The sequence below is a fragment of the Gavia stellata genome, chromosome 15 (assembly GCF_030936135.1).
Source record: "Gavia stellata isolate bGavSte3 chromosome 15, bGavSte3.hap2, whole genome shotgun sequence".
NCBI classification, from domain to species: Eukaryota; Metazoa; Chordata; class Aves; order Gaviiformes; family Gaviidae; genus Gavia; species Gavia stellata.
In genome coordinates this window covers 3,886,108-3,904,055 of record NC_082608.1, presented here as the reverse complement: position 1 = coordinate 3,904,055, position 17,948 = coordinate 3,886,108, and the positions used below count along the sequence as shown (strand labels likewise).

At 37.6% G+C, this 17,948-nt stretch overlaps 1 protein-coding gene across 2 annotated transcripts in view; it reads left to right on the top strand.

Moving 5' to 3' along the window:
* The window catches only part of NFATC3 (nuclear factor of activated T cells 3), a 77,524-nt gene that overhangs the window by 13,026 nt on the left and 46,550 nt on the right, over nt 1-17,948 (top strand). For both annotated transcript variants that reach the window (XM_059824710.1, XM_059824709.1), the window contains exons 2-3: nt 3,667-4,798; nt 17,382-17,544. In XM_059824710.1, the coding sequence (XP_059680693.1) occupies nt 3,667-4,798; nt 17,382-17,544 (1,295 nt within the window). The remainder of the gene's footprint in view (nt 1-3,666; nt 4,799-17,381; nt 17,545-17,948) is intronic.

The window sequence follows — 17,948 nt, the reverse complement described above, 5'->3', positions numbered from 1 at the left end:
CTTTTAAATGCTTACTGGAACAAATAAACTATTAATACTACTTCTAAAACTGAAGTTAAACTTATTGGCCCATAATTCTTCAGTACTCTTTAACCTTTTATTTAGTCCAGTTTTCTTTACTCTGCATTGCTATTAACTTCGTTAGCAATTTACTCAGTTGACTTTACTAAAGAAAAACCATTTAACACACCTGCCTTTTCAGGGTCATGGCAGGCTTTTGATGTGAATGGCACTGCTGCTCTTGGTCTTTGTATTTTGCTGTGTTTATCCTATCTAGCATCTTGCCCCCATGTGCTTGTGGTAGTTTTACGCTCTACCTGAGTAATTTGACCTAGTTTCTGTTTCTTGAACGCTTTTTATATTTTATGGTCAGTGAAGGCCTCGTGACTTGGCCAACTTCACTTCTTTACTGTCTTTCCTCCCCCAGTAGGATTGTTTGGATGTAATAGCTCTCCTATTAAGTAACCAGATTTCCATAACTCTATATTTTGCCTTGGGCTTCTCCATAACTCTTTTTTTGCCTTGCACTTGCCTATTGTGAGACTTCCCTGAGTTTGCTTATCCTTTGCTTTCTTGAAGCCCTGTGTTGGATTTTTTTGAGCTATTCTCACTCCTTTCCATCTTAAGGGCTGTCAGCTGGTTTTTTTCTTTTTTTTTCCCCATTTCTTTCATCCAAGTTATATTCATCTTTGTATGTTTACTAGTTCCTTCAGATTGATTAGAGGGCTCTTCCAGATTGGATTCTCTCTACAGTCTTTAACAGGACAAAAATAATTATTGGTAAATAGTCTAGTAGAAATAATGACATGATTTGTAAAGATCTTAGTAGTTAGTGTTGTCCTTTGTATGAGCAACTAACTGGTTATTTCAACACATGACTGTAAGGGGGAGGGTTCGTGTGTGCAAACTAAAATAAATGTACCTGTTTATTGATTGTGTCTGAAAATGGTTTGGGTGATTTAGACTCAAAATACATTGTTTCCACAGTCTTAAGCATGCTTTTGGGATTTGGTGTTTGTTAGATGTGTAGTTCTTACTCTAGGTTTCTAGCTTCCATTTTTTTGAATGTGTGCGTGTATGCTGCTGGGGAAGGGTAACGGGAGAGCATGGTGCCAAACTCATTAGAAGTTGTTTGTCGTGGAGAGGGACCAACGAAGCCTTAGTCAGAAGAGTGCTGTCCTGCTTCTCCATCTCTTCCCCAGTTCTTCCCAGCTGGTGTTGATAATTCTGTGCTAGTCTGATCTTTCCAACTCAGCTCCAAGAAACTTAACTTTTGAATGTACATTTGCATTTCATAAATCCCAGTAACAATGAAAGCGGACAAATTTTCTTAAATATTTTAAGATTTCTTGATTATTGCTGCAAGAGAAATAAGGCTCTCTGCAATGGTGAGAGTTTTGGCACAAACAATGTGCTGCTACTGTTCCTAAAGCCATTAATGACAGTAAATTGTTATGTACAGGACTTGAAGATTTCCAACTGTTGTTTTCCTATAATGTTTTTATTATTATTTCAAAATTTCTGTACCTGTAACTGTTTTATTTCTAAGTTTTGGGTAGCTGGATAATTGCTTTTATTAGGATTGCTTTCTTCCTCCCTTGACCTATGCTTCTAATACTAATAATGAGTTAAGAAACAAGGACATCTGTGATCTTGCACATGAATAATACTGATAGATGTGGAAAACCTGTAACTAACTACTGTCTGCATTTCATATTTTGTGATGGGGAACAGCAAAAAGAAAGACCTCCAATTAAAGTCTTAAAAAATGTTTGCTATCCTGGTGAAAGGATAGGGAAATGTAGTTTTGATAGTGTGCAGTGTAGTGAGCTTGCATTAATTGTTTGTATGATACACAAAATAGTCCTTCCTGAGTATTCTGATCCTTTTAGTGTATGCATATTTAGAAATTAACCTATAACAGGGTTTTTTGTGCTCTTAACACATGTAATAATAGTTAATGATATAATATGGGTAATTGTTATCTATGACTATATGTAATATATATAAAATCACACAATGCTTATGAAACTACTTAGTACTAGTCTTCTGTGATTTTGTGCCTCCTATAATAGATAGATTACTGATAGATCTGCTCCCTGCTCATGAACCTTCAGCCATTTTATTTTTTTTAAAGTCTGAGGAACATAGTCTGTTCCTTGGTAACAGTATGCTTTCTCTCCATTTGAATATGCTTCCTTGTTGTCTCTGAGGAGATGCTGTTTTGTTTTGTTTCTGGTTTAGTTAATTTTAAGCTGATTGCTATTAGCGAAGCTTATAATAGAATGACTTCATTAACAAACTGATTTTTTTCATCATGGAATGGCCTAAAATACATGGCTTCCTGTCTGGATATTTTACCTGATTGTGAGAGAGACTAGATTTATTTTAAAACAAGTATTACTATTCTACTGATACTCAGGATAAAAACCATTTAAAAAAATAAAAAGAGTTAATACCCAGAGATGCAATTAATGTCATTCAGTCTGGATTTATGGAAAATAATTGTATGAACATAATATCTCATCACATTTGACAGAAGAGCATTTTAGTTTGCAGAAACATTTATGCTTCCGCATAATATTCCTCTACTACTTAAAAAAATACTTTAAAAAATAAAAGCCAGCATGCAAAGCAGTAGAAACTGTAGAATTTTAATGATGATGTTAAATGTTAGTGACGGGTTAAAAGCTCTCAAAGTGATTCAGCACTAAAACAAATTACTCAGGTTGTAGAGACAATATTGTTAATGGATTTTGAGACTAGTTTCAGTATTTAGTGGGGATGGTCCAAATACATTTAATGTCATTTGCTAGGAGATGATAGACTAGTGAACTACCTGAGGTCTCCTGCATACTTACTTTTTATAATTATTCAGGGAAGGCTTTATTTTACAAGGGGAAAGGAACACGAGTGGAAGCATAGTGGTTACAAAATAAGAAAAAAGCTGTGTTTTCTGCTCTTGTTTCAGACAAATGTCTTGTACTGGCAGTTAATTCAATATTGAGAAGTAGGGCAAGAAAATCTCCTTCAGTTCTGTGAGACAAAGCTGCTGATTTTGTTAACTGGACTTGCATTCCCTCTCAATTGCTTGTTTTTCTTTGGAATATTTCCAGTGTTTTGGATAAGTTAGTGAGATCTGAGAATATTTTGTTTGGCCTTTTTTTATGCTAAACAACTTGTGCTCAAACTTCCTGAGGCTGCACTTGAAAAATGCTGTTCTGTGGGATGGGCACTCGAGAGTTCTCTAAGCAACCAAAAAAGATCTTTGGAATAAGTGTCTTTGTAATATCTTTAATAATATTCTTTGTTAGGCCTCTTCTGATTGAATGTTTTTAGTTATTTATAATCTTAATTGAAGTTTGAGTCACTGTAAGATGCTTTCTAGTGTTAAAGATGTGTATAAACTGTGGAATCTGGTTGAAAACAAGATTTATGAGAGAAAACTCTGCTGTAGTCATATTTAGCTGTAAATATGGCTAGGGAAATTTTAAAATTAAGAATTATCTTTCATTTCTGTGGTTAGTGTAATGGGAACTGTCTAGGATGTTGAAAACAGGCCATACCTGGGAAACAAAGGATTTTGTTCATGGCATTTTTCAAGTACTGCATTCTGACTCTGTTCCTCTTTTTTTTTTTTTTTTTTTTTTTTAATTTTGCTTTCAGATCTTGAGTCAGATGACTGTGCATCCATATACATTTTTAATGTAGACCAACCATCATCCTCTGTAAATCAGCCAATTTGTATTCCTCGCCATGGATTGCAGTCTCACTCCTCTCCTCTGTCACCACCTACGAGACTTCAGAGTCATAAGAACTATGAAGGAACTTGTGAGGTACCAGAATCCAAATATAGTCCACTAGGTGGACCCAAACCCTTTGAGTGCCCTAGTATTCAAATTACATCTATTTCACCTAACTGTCATCAAGGGATTGAAGCCAGTGAAGATGAATTGCACACAAATGGCACAGAAAATGAGTATATGGAAAGGCCTTCACGGGACCATCTCTATCTTCCTCTTGAGCCATCATATAGGGAATCATCCCTTAGTCCAAGCCCTGCCAGCAGCATTTCATCCAGAAGTTGGTTTTCAGATGCTTCCTCTTGTGAATCCATTTCCCATGTTTATGATGATGTAGACTCAGAGCTAAATGAAGCAGCTGCTCGATTTACCCTTGGCTCTCCTTTGGCATCTCCTGGTGGTTCTCCGAGAGGTCCCAGTGATGAGTCTTGGCAGCAGCCTTATGGATTTGGGCATGCCTTGTCACCGAGACAGTCTCCCTGTCATTCTCCTAGAACTAGTATTACAGATGAAAATTGGCTAAGCCCTAGACCAACATCAAGGCCCTCATCAAGACCTACATCCCCCTGTGGGAAACGACGACACTCCAGTGCTGAGATTTGCTATGCTGGTTCTCTGTCTCCTCATCATTCTCCAACTCCATCACCTGGCCATTCTCCCAGAGGAAGCGTAACAGAAGACACATGGCTAAACACTTCCATCCATAACGTACAAGGCCTTAATTCTGGCCTTTCACCATTTCAGTGTTGTACAGAGACTGATATTCCTCTAAAAACAAGAAAGACCTCAGAGGATCAGACTGCCACTTTATCTGGAAAAATAGATATCTGTCCTGAAGAACAGGGTAACTTATCGTCACCCCTTGAAACTGCAGTAGATGACTGCTCTGGATCTCAGCACACCTTGAAAAAAGATTTGCCTGGAGACCAATTTCTTTCTGTTCCTTCGCACTTTACTTGGAACAAACCAAAGCCTGGTCATACTCCTATATTTCGGTAAGTGATGAGAAAGTCCTTCAGAAGTTTCCCTCCTGTTTTTCCCCTCCTATGCATCTTAAATAAACATACAAATGTGCTTGTATTTCAGTGATGCTTTAAGACTTCTTAAAGAAAACTTCTTGTAGGCAGGTAGATGATACAATTAGGAAAAAACAAGTTGAGACACCAAATATCCATCTTTTTCTTCTTTTAAAAATACAGTAGATGCATTGTAACATAGAATTATTTTTATTTAAATAAAGTTTGCTTACATACATGCACAGAACCCAGCTGAACCAAATGTCTGCAGATTTTGTGCACACTCTGCAGTTCCATCTATTCCAAGCAGTTAACATTTTAATATAGCTAAAGAAACCTGACTTACATGATTCCATAAAACTGTGAGACCACAGAAGAGGTGGGGCATTTATTTGCTTTTGTTTTTACTTGCTTCTTTGGGCTGCTAGAATTCTAGAAACAAAATAGAGAAAATAAATTTGCATGCCATACTGAAAATCATCCAGAAAGAATTGATTTCTGGACTGTAGTTCCAAAGGTGGTGCTGAGTTAAGTAGCTCTTTTCCTTTTGTAGTCCTGTCACGTGCTAGCAGGATGATTTGTGGAGGCTCAGAAGAGGGAACTAGTTCAGTTGGGGGAAAAATTCACCCTCCTTCCCATTCTGTTACTTTTTAGATGGAGCAGTTCTGTGATCTTTCTAACCATATAGCTTCTGGAATCACTTTGCCAGCACAGTGCAGTGGGTGGAGTAGAAATGAGAATTCCTTAAGCAGCATTGTTGCTGAATGGACAGATACTCTTGATTACTCACTTCAAGTTATCCATTTGATTCCTGAACCTTTTTCTTGCTCTGCTGGGTTTTAAAAATAAGGGGTAGGGAGGTACTGGGAGGAAGAAGCTGCAGACATTTTTTGTGTGGACATTTTGTAAGAAAGGTACATTAGATTAATATCTGTAAAGCACAATTATCTATATAAAAGTCATATTACAGGTTTAAATGTCAGTGCTTCCATGCTAGTCTGTATTGATTTTAAAATAACTTTGATTAAAACAGTGTTCTGTCCACAGGCAATGCTTCAGATTTGCTCTTCAGGGATATAGGGGATGAAGCAATTCCTCTTTCTTAGAGTGGAGAGGGGAAAAAAAAGATAGGGTAGGATTCTCCACATATATGCTTTATTTTGAAAAAGGCAAGGCTTCAATCTTAAAAGTTAATGACAAAATATAGTGGTGTTCTCATTGCAAAGTCATCTTTGCAAAGAACTTGTTTTCACACTGTAATTTTGGAAAGAGTAGCTTAGAAAACATTCATGGTTTTAACATTTTCCTCTCTTCTACCATCTCCTACCCCAAAGTAAGTGAAGCAAAATAAAGAAAGAAATGTTTCTGACCAATCTTCAGAGATGCCCTATAGGAGACTTTTTTTCCCTGGCTCTGAGTTTTAAATTCTGAGCGGAAAACTAGAACTAACTATTGCCCAGTAAACCAAGCTTACTGAAGAGGTACTCTTTTCGGGGACTTCCCTCAAAAGCACAACTTGTTGAAAAGTGGATGCTGGCTTTCATGGCAACGTGCTAATTTTTATGTAATTCCCCTTTCTAGTGGCTTTTTCCAAATTCAGGTATCGTTCTTGCATCATTTTAATATCTTGATGTATTATTTCCTGATGACTTCTCAGATGAACAGGCCTGTTGAAAAAATGTTTTAGAATATCTGTTCTCATTTTCTGTTGGGTACATGAATATTCTCAGGGGTGTCTGTACTGTGCAATATAGAAGCACTAGGTCATCTTTTAAAGATTGCTATAGCTGACCCTTTCCACGCGTGTTTTAGGCAGAGAACTAATGGAGAAAATTCAGCTGTAACTTTTACTGTTGAGTAGCTAAGAAGGAAATTACTAATAGAAATGGGTGAAATATAAACCAATACTTTCAGGGTACAGTGACACATCCTTAAAACAAATGGAAGATAAGTGAGTCATAGCTTCAAGAGCTTCCCAAAGGGTAACTTCTATTGGGTACTATCAAATGGACTTCAGTGTTCATCTGCGTTCTAACAATGAACTTTCCAGTTTTACTGCTGAGCGTATTCCTATGTGTTGATATATCAGTGTCACACAGAAGGCTCATTTTTATTAATACAAAACTTCTGTTAGTTTTAAAACTAATTTTTGTATAAATTCTTTAGAAGTTGTCAACTAGCTTAGATTGTTAATAGCTAAATATATTTAAACAATGCTCATTCAGCCATTTTGTCATTTTTGCATAACTGTATAACCACAGATTTTAATTTCTCCTCTCCTCAGAAAGGTACTGATTTTAGTGAGTAGAAGTGATTTTTTTTTCTTTTTTTTTCTTTAATGTGGTTCCACATAACTGTTTATGAATATGAAGTTTAACAGTAAAGATGCAAAGCTGCTAGCTGGAAAATTCTGTTTTACCAGATCTGAAACTACTGTGTTGACAGATACGTTAACTGTCTTGAAGTTTTGTTTTTTAAGTTCTGTTGCAGTCTGCTCATCTGTTAATAAAAGGTGTTCAGTCTGTTACTAGAATCTTTTCATTCTAACTAAACCCACGAAAACGATTTTTCCTTAGTTGTGCAATTGGAATTGTATTAGATTTATGTAGGATACTCAGCAGTCCTAACTTGGCATTTTTCTTAGCTCGCAGGTTGACATAGTTCATAAGAGGTGAGCACTACTGAAGGGTAAACACACATGAACATACAGGCATGTGGCAAGATGGGGTGTGGATCTATGGTTCTTTTGTGGGATGACCGAAATAGTTACAAAAATAGATACTTAGTTAAACCCGCTTCCTCTTGTAGTGGGGAGAACTGAGCAGAACTGAACAAAAATTAGTTTTACTGTTTTCATTAAGAAGTAAAAATATTCTTTTAAATGTCAGAATTTATTTAGAAGCTGGCACTGAAGAACTTCTCTAAATATAAATGGGCAAACATGCAGAAGACAAGAAAGACTACACCTATGCACAAGTAAACTAAGTAAAACAATATATTAAGCTGTGTACGTTTGCTGCCAAACATGTAGTCTGACTATTGAATTAGTGGAAATGGCTGCATTGGCAGCTGTATCCTCAGTGAAACGTTGAATTACTTAGCAGTTGTAGCCTGTTCCACAGGTGCTATGAGAGTATGCCTCTTCCGTTTCTTAAAACATTTCATTCTGTTATATAATAATTTATAATTTTGATGCTTATAAAGTAGGGGAGCTAAGTTTACTCTTACGTTTTGTGAAAAAAAAATGAAATGCAAGAAGATCCACTGTTTCTTAAATAGTTTATGACAGTGACCAAAAGTGAGCACCTCATTTGTCATAAAGAGTTAGACATTAATTGCAATTTATATCTTTATTACATATTTTATATAGTAATATATGAACTGTAATGTAATTTACAATATATATTACAATTAATATGTTTTTTAAATGTCTTGACTGTATTGTCAAGTACAAAGTAGTGCATGAAGTAAATGGGAGTATTGATTCCAAGTGTGTGAAGAGACTCTGACCAGTGTGCACACTCAGCTGCAATAAACTGACCCCTGGTAGAACTGGGGATAACTTGCCTCACATGTGACATGGTGTGAAATGTGCAGATAGCATTCAGAGAAGCAGCTGCTATCTAAAGTTTTGTAAATCTGTAATCTAGTTATCTGTCAAGTTCTAACCATGTTTTCCTTCTTTCATCTGTGCTCAGTAAGTGTGCAATACTTAACAAAATTTAAAAATGTGTAACATGCTTTTGAGCATTTTAGTCGTATTTCAGATGCCATCCAAACAGTTTTGTTAGATGACACCTTGTTATTTGGTCACAGAAACCCATAATCTGCTAGTGCGTTGCGTATGAAAAATGTATGTGTATTATGTGCCTTGAGTCACATTTCTGCTTCCTTGTCAAAGGTAAGTCTAGACACATGACAGTGGACAGAATCAGTGCAACAATTCCTTTCAAATAGGTAAAAAGGAACTAGGTAGTGTCTTCCATATCTGGGAATAGTGAAGGTATCTGTGGGTGATGTCATTAACCAACGACCTTGGCAGATGAGCACTCTTTTGATGGTGGATTAAACTGGTCATTCTACAGATACTCAGTAATGAAGTTATTTGATAATTTTATTTATTACATTGTTACTCCTGTTACTGTTATTTAAGGTACCTCTTTCTTCTACCTCTTTCTTCTACCCCTCAGCCTCCCCTCCCCTCAAAGAAATGGCTTTATCTGTGTGTCTCATGTTTCCCTCCACTTGGAAAATCTTTTGGTATCTTAAGGGGGTGATAGTAGATCTGACCTCCCCATTTGCTTATTACTCCAACATTTCATGAAGATGGTGATTTTATGACTTTTTCTTGCACATCTACTGTTAGAGCTTGAGTTTTATTCACAGAAAAAACCTCAAGTTTGCTTGCACTAAATCAGAGCATCGTAGAATTGTTTAGGTTGGAAAAGACCTTTAAGATCATCGAGTCCAACCGTTAACGTAGCACTGCCAAGTCCACCACTAAACCATGTCCCTAAGCACCACATCTACACGTCTTTTAAATTCCTCCAGGGATGGCGACTTCCCTGGGCAGCCCATTCCAATGCTTGACAACCCTTTCGGTGAAGAGATTTTTCCTAATATCCAATCTAAACCTCTTCTGGTGCAACTTGAAGCCATTTCCTCTCGTCCTATCACTTGTCACTTGGGAGAAGAGACTGACACCCACAATCTCTTTAAAAGACCTATTTCTAGGCTTTTGCATAAAGTTACTTCAGATTCTTTTATTAATCGGATTCTCTTTTTTTTTCACTCCTTTCCCAAATTCTGTATTGGCTGTTGGAAGGGAAACACAGATACTTCAAGTTCACTTTCTTATTTAGATAGCATATGTCAGTATAGGCTATAAATAGTCTAGAAGAATACCAGAGAAAGTGTATCTTCTTTGAGTGTATTCATATTCAATGATCTAAATTTGATCTGCTTGCTCACACTGGGGCACCATCTGAAAGGGGTTAGTATGCTCATGTGAATTATCTTAAGTGTATCCTTAAGTCTTTGAAACTTCGTGAAATTTCTATTTAGTAGGTATTTAATAAATACTATGAAACCATGTAATATTGGGAAGCTCTTCAAGACTGATCCCTTTTATTAAAATTTTCTTGTTTAGATTCCAGTCAGCTTCCTCAAGTACAAAGCTCTATTAGAAAGATGAGTAGCAAATAGTATTTTGCAGTGATATGTATACTTGTTTTACAGAAATGAATGCTCTCAGTTACAGTGTATATAGCTCTTCAGTGTCTGATCCATGTCCCCTGAAAGAGGTTCACAGTTGTAAGATTTCCAAAAAGTGGAAAAAAAAATAATTAGTCTGTTTTACAATACTTTTTTTAAACTTGATCAGGGGGAATAAAAGGCATATAGGGATGACCATGGTTACAGTGTTCCGGAGTTAACAACCATCACAGACATGGCCAGCACTGATGTCGGTAACATGGGGCACTTTGTTAGAAGTCATCAGTGATGATGCAATTGGAAACGGTGGGGGTTCTCTTACTTTTGCTTTTATGTTTGTTGTTTTGTTTTCTTTTGCTTTAAACTTACAGACTTTTAACATGAATGGTGGTTGGAACAGTAAGTTTTAGGTTCTGTAAAGTAGATCTTGAGAATCTAATTTGTGTCTCAAGCAAACAGGCACTTTTTACAGTAGTAAACTCAATGAGTCATTCATTTTTTCTTTCTTTCTTTAACCCCTGAAGTATTTTATGGGAACAAATGGTGCTTTTGTGTCTGGTAGATGGTCAGGCAACATTCATTAATGGGCAAAAATAGTGACATAAAACCTAGTTTCTCTTACTGTGTCTTCCCTTCATGGAATTCTTAGAGACTTATACATAGATTTAAAAACTACTATATAAACTGATGTCTTCAGACTGCTGTGTCACTTAGTTAATCTAAAGCACGGAGAAGTGGTGGGATATCAAATAGTCTCTTTGTTCCAGTGCTGATAAACAAACAGGCTTTGACAGATGTATTTACAGTTCAGGAATCTCTTCAGTGATGGATGCTTAATGACAACTTGAGAGTATTTTACCTGTAATTATCTGGCAGTTACTGCTGGAAACTAGGATTGCTGACAATGTTGCTTACTCCCTCAGAAAAAATAGTTTAAATATAGTGGTAGATGGCCGAAAACTTGGAAAAGTTGCTTCTCTTGTCTGAATCCTTCTCTTGGAAGTCTGAGGAGTAGAGAGGAACAGAAGAATTATGTTCTATTTTTAACACAAAATTAAGACCAAAGTCCCAATAGTTAAAAAGAATAAATCTTTCAGTGTGAGTGGGCTATAGGCAAACTCAGTCTGCTAAGTAGTTATCATTTTATTTTGATAAATAGAAATAACACCAGCTATGCTACGTTAGCAAAACTTGAAAGTGAAAATATTTGCAAATCGCTGACTTTGAAGATAAGGACCCACTTAAGTGAGACAAGCAAGAGAACTTTGAACCTCTTAGATTTTTAATAAGCTAGGCTATTACTGTAATGTTTACACACCATTAATGAATCCAGAGCAATTCAGGTGGTGTTTGATATGGGACCTTTGTGCTATACATGTGATTCAGCTCTCTACTTTGTTCTGAAATGATAGAGTACAGATATTACTTGGCAGTATACTGTATCAATACTCTGAAAGCCCGGTTACTGTGGGTCTGCTAGTAGTAGAACAGTGATATTTTGAATGTAAACAGTATTTTAAAAGTCTGTTGATAAGCCACTGTGGCAAGTGGAATGGTCCCAAAATTCTTAACTCCAAAATTACTCCAGCAGGGAAAATGTTGCTTTGTTCTAGGTAGTGAAGAGCAACCACAGCGGTATTTTGGCTCTAAAAGCATTCTGGAAGAGGACCGTAGTATTGGATCATAGTTACAATTTGAGATTCTCAGGGATTTGCTGTGTTGCAACTTTGACTTGTCATAGGATACACTGTTGTTTAATCTCTGCAAAAACTTGGGATGGGGAAAAGATGTGGAATATCCATTGTATGGTCAGTGAGCTTTTTCCCACAGTGAGAGATTTTGATGTATTGGGAGGAGCTGTAAGTGGAAAATGTTACTTTTGCTACAACTAAGAAATAATAAAAGAATCACTCTAGGAGATCTGTAAATTGCAACCAATGAAGGAAATAAGAACTTTCACAAGCATCTTGAGATCCTAGTGGGTATCTTCAAAAGGTTGTTACTAGAATTAGTGACCACAAAGAGGCAGGAACACCTTCATACAGAGTGGCTAAAATGAGTTCTTATATCAGTTCCACCTGTGTTCAAAAACTTTCTAAGCCAGGAGTCCAGGAGAGCTAAAACTGAGCTAATTGCAGATATGCTTCAGCTGAGGTACCAGCATTAGTACTTTGTCTGCACAGAGCCTCAGCTCTTTGTCCAATGAATTACCCAGGAAGAGCTCTACAAATAGAAGGTAACTGTTTTAAGTTTTTAACTGGATTATTTTTAGTTTTTTAATTAATTTTAGTATTATTTTCATTCATAGGCTTTGTTCTTCCTTCTGTCCCACATGCACTGCTGTAGGGCCAGACTCAAATGCAAACAAGCAATTTTGTTTCTGGGGTTTGTTTCTTCCGGTGCAGGAGAGGCATAGTCAGCGCATGAGCTGGGCCCTGGCTTCTACATGTGTGAAAACCAAAGTCTGTGTGGACACATTTGGCTGTCCTTATGCAGAACATTAGATGTTTCCTCATGAATTTGTGCAGCCTGGATCAGTTCTGTTTTAGAGATAATGGCTGCAGAGGAAGAAGGTATCTGTTAAATTAATACTGATAAAATTATCACTGCAGTGTTAATTTTAAATGCAGTGGCTTCTGCTGAGGATGCTACTGAAGGGCTCCTTCTTTACTTCTGAGTTTCCTTTAATAGCTGCTGTTCTCTGAAGCCTTTAATCTTGGTGTGATAGGAGTATGAGCTTTTGGAGGCTTGCATTAATCAGATTATAAAACTTGGTATTACTGGAAGAAGGTTTACAGATTGGTGCTGTTTCAACAACATGCTAAAATTGATTTAATTAAACTTTTAGAATGACTGTCACTCATTATTTCTGTTTCCTGACATGTGATTTGGTCCTTTACTAGTAGGTTACTGCCTTGTTAATAAGCTTTTCACTCATTTAAAGGAAACAAAAAATTAGAGAAACTTCTGTAAAAGACTAAGTCACAAGCTATTGCAACAGTAATTTGGTGATGAACAGGGTAGAATTTTGTAATGAGACACGTGGAAGTATCTACAAATGTGTTCCTCCCCCATCAAGTCTGAAAAGTGGGGCATTTTAAATAACAAAGGTTCTTATTTCTTTTAATTTTTTGATCTAAAATGACTTGAAAAAACCCCACAGTCAGCAGCTGATCTGGATTCTGGGTTCCGAATGCAAAGTTAGATGGCTTTATCGATAATACATGCAGCGTGATAGCACTTGCAAGCTGGGGGAGACAGAAATCTTTTTGTAATACTAAATTTTTGCTCATTTCTGAAGCAGCTGAGCTGCTTCTTCTTAAACATGTTCCAGGTATTTTAAGAGTAATGCAGGACTAAATTTTGAGCTTATGTAAGTTCTGAACTATCAGAGATCATTGGAGTTCAATGCACAGTTTACAACTGGTAAAATAACTGTGGTGAGTTAAAAGTCTAGCAGTTTTACTGCTGATCCTCACCTAATAGTGTAGACTGAACAATATTTTCTTGAGAACAGATCGATGGGCCGAGGCCAATTGTATGAGGGTCAACAAGGCTCAGTGCGGGGTCCTGCACTTTGGGTCATAACAACCCCATGCAATGCAACAGGCTTGGGGACGAGTGGCTGGAAAGCTCCCCCGCAGAAAAGGACCTGGGGGCTGTTGGTCAACAGCCGGCTGAATATGAGCCAGCAGTGTGCCCAGGTGGCCAAGAAGGCCAAGAGCTTCCTGGCCTGTATCAGAAATGGTGTGGCCAGCAGGAGTGGGGAAGTGATTGTCCTCCTGTACTCAGCACTGGTGAGGCCGCACCTCAAATCCTGTGTTCGGTTTTGGGCCCCTCACTACCAGAAGAACACTGAGGTGCTGGAGCGTGTCCAGAGAAGGGCGACGGAGCTGGTGAGGGGTCTGGAACACAAGTCTGATGAGGAGCGGCTGAGGGAGCTGGGGTTGTTCAGTCTGGAGAAGAGGAGGCTGAGGGGAGACCTTATCGCTCTCTACAACTACCTGAAAGGGGGTTGTGGTGGGGTGGGTGTTGGTCTCTTCTCCCAAGTGACAAGTGATAGGACGAGAGGAAATGGCTTCAAGTTGCACCAGAAGAGGTTTAGATTGGATATTAGGAAAAATCTCTTCACCGAAAGGGTTGTCAAGCATTGGAATGGGCTGCCCAGGGAAGTCACCATCCCTGGAGGTATTTAAAAGACGTGTAGATGTGGTGCTTAGGGACATGGTTTAGTGGTGGACTTGGCAGTGTTAGGTTAACAGTTGGACTCGATGATCTTAAAGGTCTTTTCCAACCTAAACGACTCTATGATTAAATGTAGTAAAGCCAGCAGCTTCAGACTCACTTTCGCATATCCAGCATCTGGTACAAAAATAGCATTGCTTCATATTGAAAAGTGTTCAAAATGTATGCAAACTTGTTACCTCTTGCCCCCCAAACGCTGACATGATTCTTCTCATTTGATACTGATTTCTACATAGTATTAAAAAACCCCAAGAGTTTGTAGACTGTGTTTTGATATTTTTTTAATTAATTTAGTGTCCAAGCTTTTGGGTTCATGTGACTTTCAGAAGGTGACAGTGCTGAGTAGGAAGCTCCCACTCTGCCTCCCTCCCCACTAGTTCAGTTTGAAGAAGCTGTATAGGCAGCTGGGGCTCTGGTAAATTAATAGGATTCAAAAATTTACCTTTCAAAATGAAATAAAGTTAGATCACTGATCCAGTTCAATGTGTCTCTCTACAGCATTTGTCTCAAAAAAAGCAAAAGGGTGATGCAGAAGCAGAAATACATTCAACTGTTATCCTCTCAGGGCAGAAAGGTGCATGGCAGTGTACCCTAAAACTTTTTAAGATTCCACTGCTGCTGAGAAGTTGAGGGTGATGGAGACAGCAAGAAAAGTATTCAGAGAGAAACAACAGTTTGGATATCCAACATCAAACTCCAAAGGGAAGCAGCTGTAACTCTCTAGCCTGCTACATCTAGAAAACATCAGTTTGATGCAGCACAGCCTCAAAGGCTATGTCATTTCTTTGGAGAACTGTGTTTTGAAAGCTTTCCAATTTTTTCATGTTTTAGGCATCTGCGCATGCGTTGTGTGCTTGCTTGCTCTCTCATGCTGATATTTTCTATTTGTTTTCAAAGAATGACAAAATCTTGAGACTTGGTTATTTTCCTGTCTCTGTTTGTTCTAGTATTCCAAATATTTTTTCAGGAGATAATGGGAGTCTGATACAGCTTGTGCCGCGTTTTTATTAGTTAATTGCAGAAGGAGTAAACTTCTCTGAGAGGCTGTGGTCACAAGCAACAAATACTTTTTTCTTGACTGAGTTTATTATTAAATTTTCAGTAGTAGTTTTCAGTAATTGGTATATAGCCTGTGGTGTGCATGTTATACCAAGTTCTCTTAGGCACCATATCTGTTCACTGTGTATACCGACTATTTTGACGTAGAATATTTGGTTATCTGGGGGGAGAAAGATTTCCGGAAATACTAAAGAAAAATTTCTCGCATGCTACATTTCTTTTTGAACTCTTTTTAGTATCTTCTAATCCTGACGTTTTCTTTCCTTTTTCAGACTGAAGACTTGAGTCCTCTTCTCCTTCAGTAGCTATTAAAGTGAATGGCAAGGTCTAGTTGATAGCCAATAGTAGCATTTAGGCAGTACGTCTTGGCCTGTGGTAAGTATCTGGAAGGATTGGGCTTATACTGCATTCCTGTCAGTTTCCTCTTCTATTGCTGACATCACCAGTCCTCTCCTACCCAGTAAATACTATTGCTGTGGAAGGACCAGTCATCAGACCTCCTTACTGGGGGAAGAAGAGTCTTTGCTGTACACTGAGTACTCACGGAGATGATTTATTGCTCACATTTCTTCCTTTCAGTAAGAGGAAAGGGAAATGCTCTTGTTCCTCCCATTCCTCTCAGAAAGGTGCTTCAGGAGATAAGGCTTATGTTATAACGTTCGCTCGCTCCTGAAGCACACAATAGAGCAGCAGGTCAACAGGCTTGTAGGTTGTTCTCCTGTAGGAGGAGGCCAGCAAGTGGTGCCGTTCCTTCTCCCTCTTTTCCATGCTTAGTGACAGTGATTTTTGTAGTAAAAGGTAGATGTATGGTGCTGCAGGCTGAGCCCAAGTCCGTCCAGATACTTGCTAAAGGCAGAGCTTTCTTGTCTTTTTTGTTCAGTCCAAACATTATCTTCTTTCTCAACTGTGGATATGTTTTATAGGTCTTAGCTAAATTCTCCAGAAGGTATAATTTATCTTTCTTGGACCTGGGGCTATTCATGTTTGTGGAAATTTGCATGGATTGGTGGTGGGATTTTTCCTGACTTCCTGTAAAGCAGAAAGAAATGGAATTGAGCTTTCTCAGATGACGATACAAACCAGTATTTGTCCATCTCTTTAAAACCTAATTTGCTTTCCCTGTTGGTCAGAGTAAGGTAGTACAACACTGTTTTAATAGAAGCTTATTTTTATTGCAAATGTTCTTGTTTGGTACACAATGCTATAAACGTTCACTTTTAAGTGTTCATAAATTAATTTGCTCTACTAGGTAATTACTGACTTGAGTCTGACTATTCATCTTACTAGAATCATAAGTCTATAAATCTATGCAGGTAAAAGGGTAGGTATGAAAACATGGGTGATATCATGTGGCTTATTTCCCTTTGAGGTTCTTCTGTATTACTTCTATTACTGCATTTTGTTCACCTTCCCTGGAGTGACTTTGCTACTGTGTGTAAGGGTATAGAACCTGTGGATAAGCTAAGCATGTACTTCAGGTGTCTTTGTTGTCTGTTGCAGTAAGTTTTTATGCTTAGGTAGGACTACTAGCTTTAAAATTTTGGATCATCATGTAGTGTTCATTTTAATGATAGTTAACAAAGTGCAGTGCTTATCAATCTTAAAAACAAAACCAACAAGCTGGAAGTTAATAATGCAGAGAGTTAAAACTTAATGACTTACAGATTGAACTTAGACTATTCCCCCTAAACATCATTTGAACTTGCTTGCTGATATACTTGAGGATAAAAAATTAATATAAAGGCATTATAGAATAGCGCTGGTAATGTGGGGCGTGGGGGTCATACAGTACCTTTCTTTTTAATCAGGTATTGGAAGGAAGAAATTCCACTGTAACAACCCCAAAATAAATACTTAATTGAAGAATTTAATGCACCAGCAAAATTTTGGAATTTTCAAGTAACAATTTTGGGCTAATAGCTATTCTTATTTGGTCATTCCTTGTTAGGAAAGTGACATTGTCTTTATTTTACAGTGAAGTTACTTTGTACCATGGCCAAATGGCATAGTTCATTTAACCATAGCGTGCTCGTCTTGGTTGCAGCACATCTTCATTGCCACCTCTTGACTGGCCTTTACCGAGTCATTACGGGCAGTGTGAACTGAAAATAGAAGTCCAGCCTAAAACTCATCACAGAGCTCACTATGAAACAGAAGGAAGCAGAGGAGCAGTAAAAGCATCTACTGGAGGACACCCTGTAGTGAAGGTAGGAAGTCTGGCTTTCTTAAATAGAAGATAATTTTTTAACTACAATTACTTGTATTTACAATGCTGTGAATTGTTACCTTGTCTGAAGCTTACAGTCCTTCCTGCGTAAGAATTTCTCCCTTAAATGTGACTTGTTCAATATAAAAGTTAGTTTTATATGTTCAAAAATTTACAGTTTGCTACTGTTAGAGTGTATGTCACAGTTTTGCACTGTATGCAGTTTTATGCTTGTGAATGGATTCACAGTGCAATAGTATATTAACGTATTTAACTTGAACTTCAAGGAGGAAGGAGTGTGCATGGGGGCAGGTAAGAAAAGTCACAATAATAGATTAGTTGGAGCTATACTGAAGTATGATATAGCTTCATTTGAATCAGAAATCGTCTTTCTTTTGCTGTCGA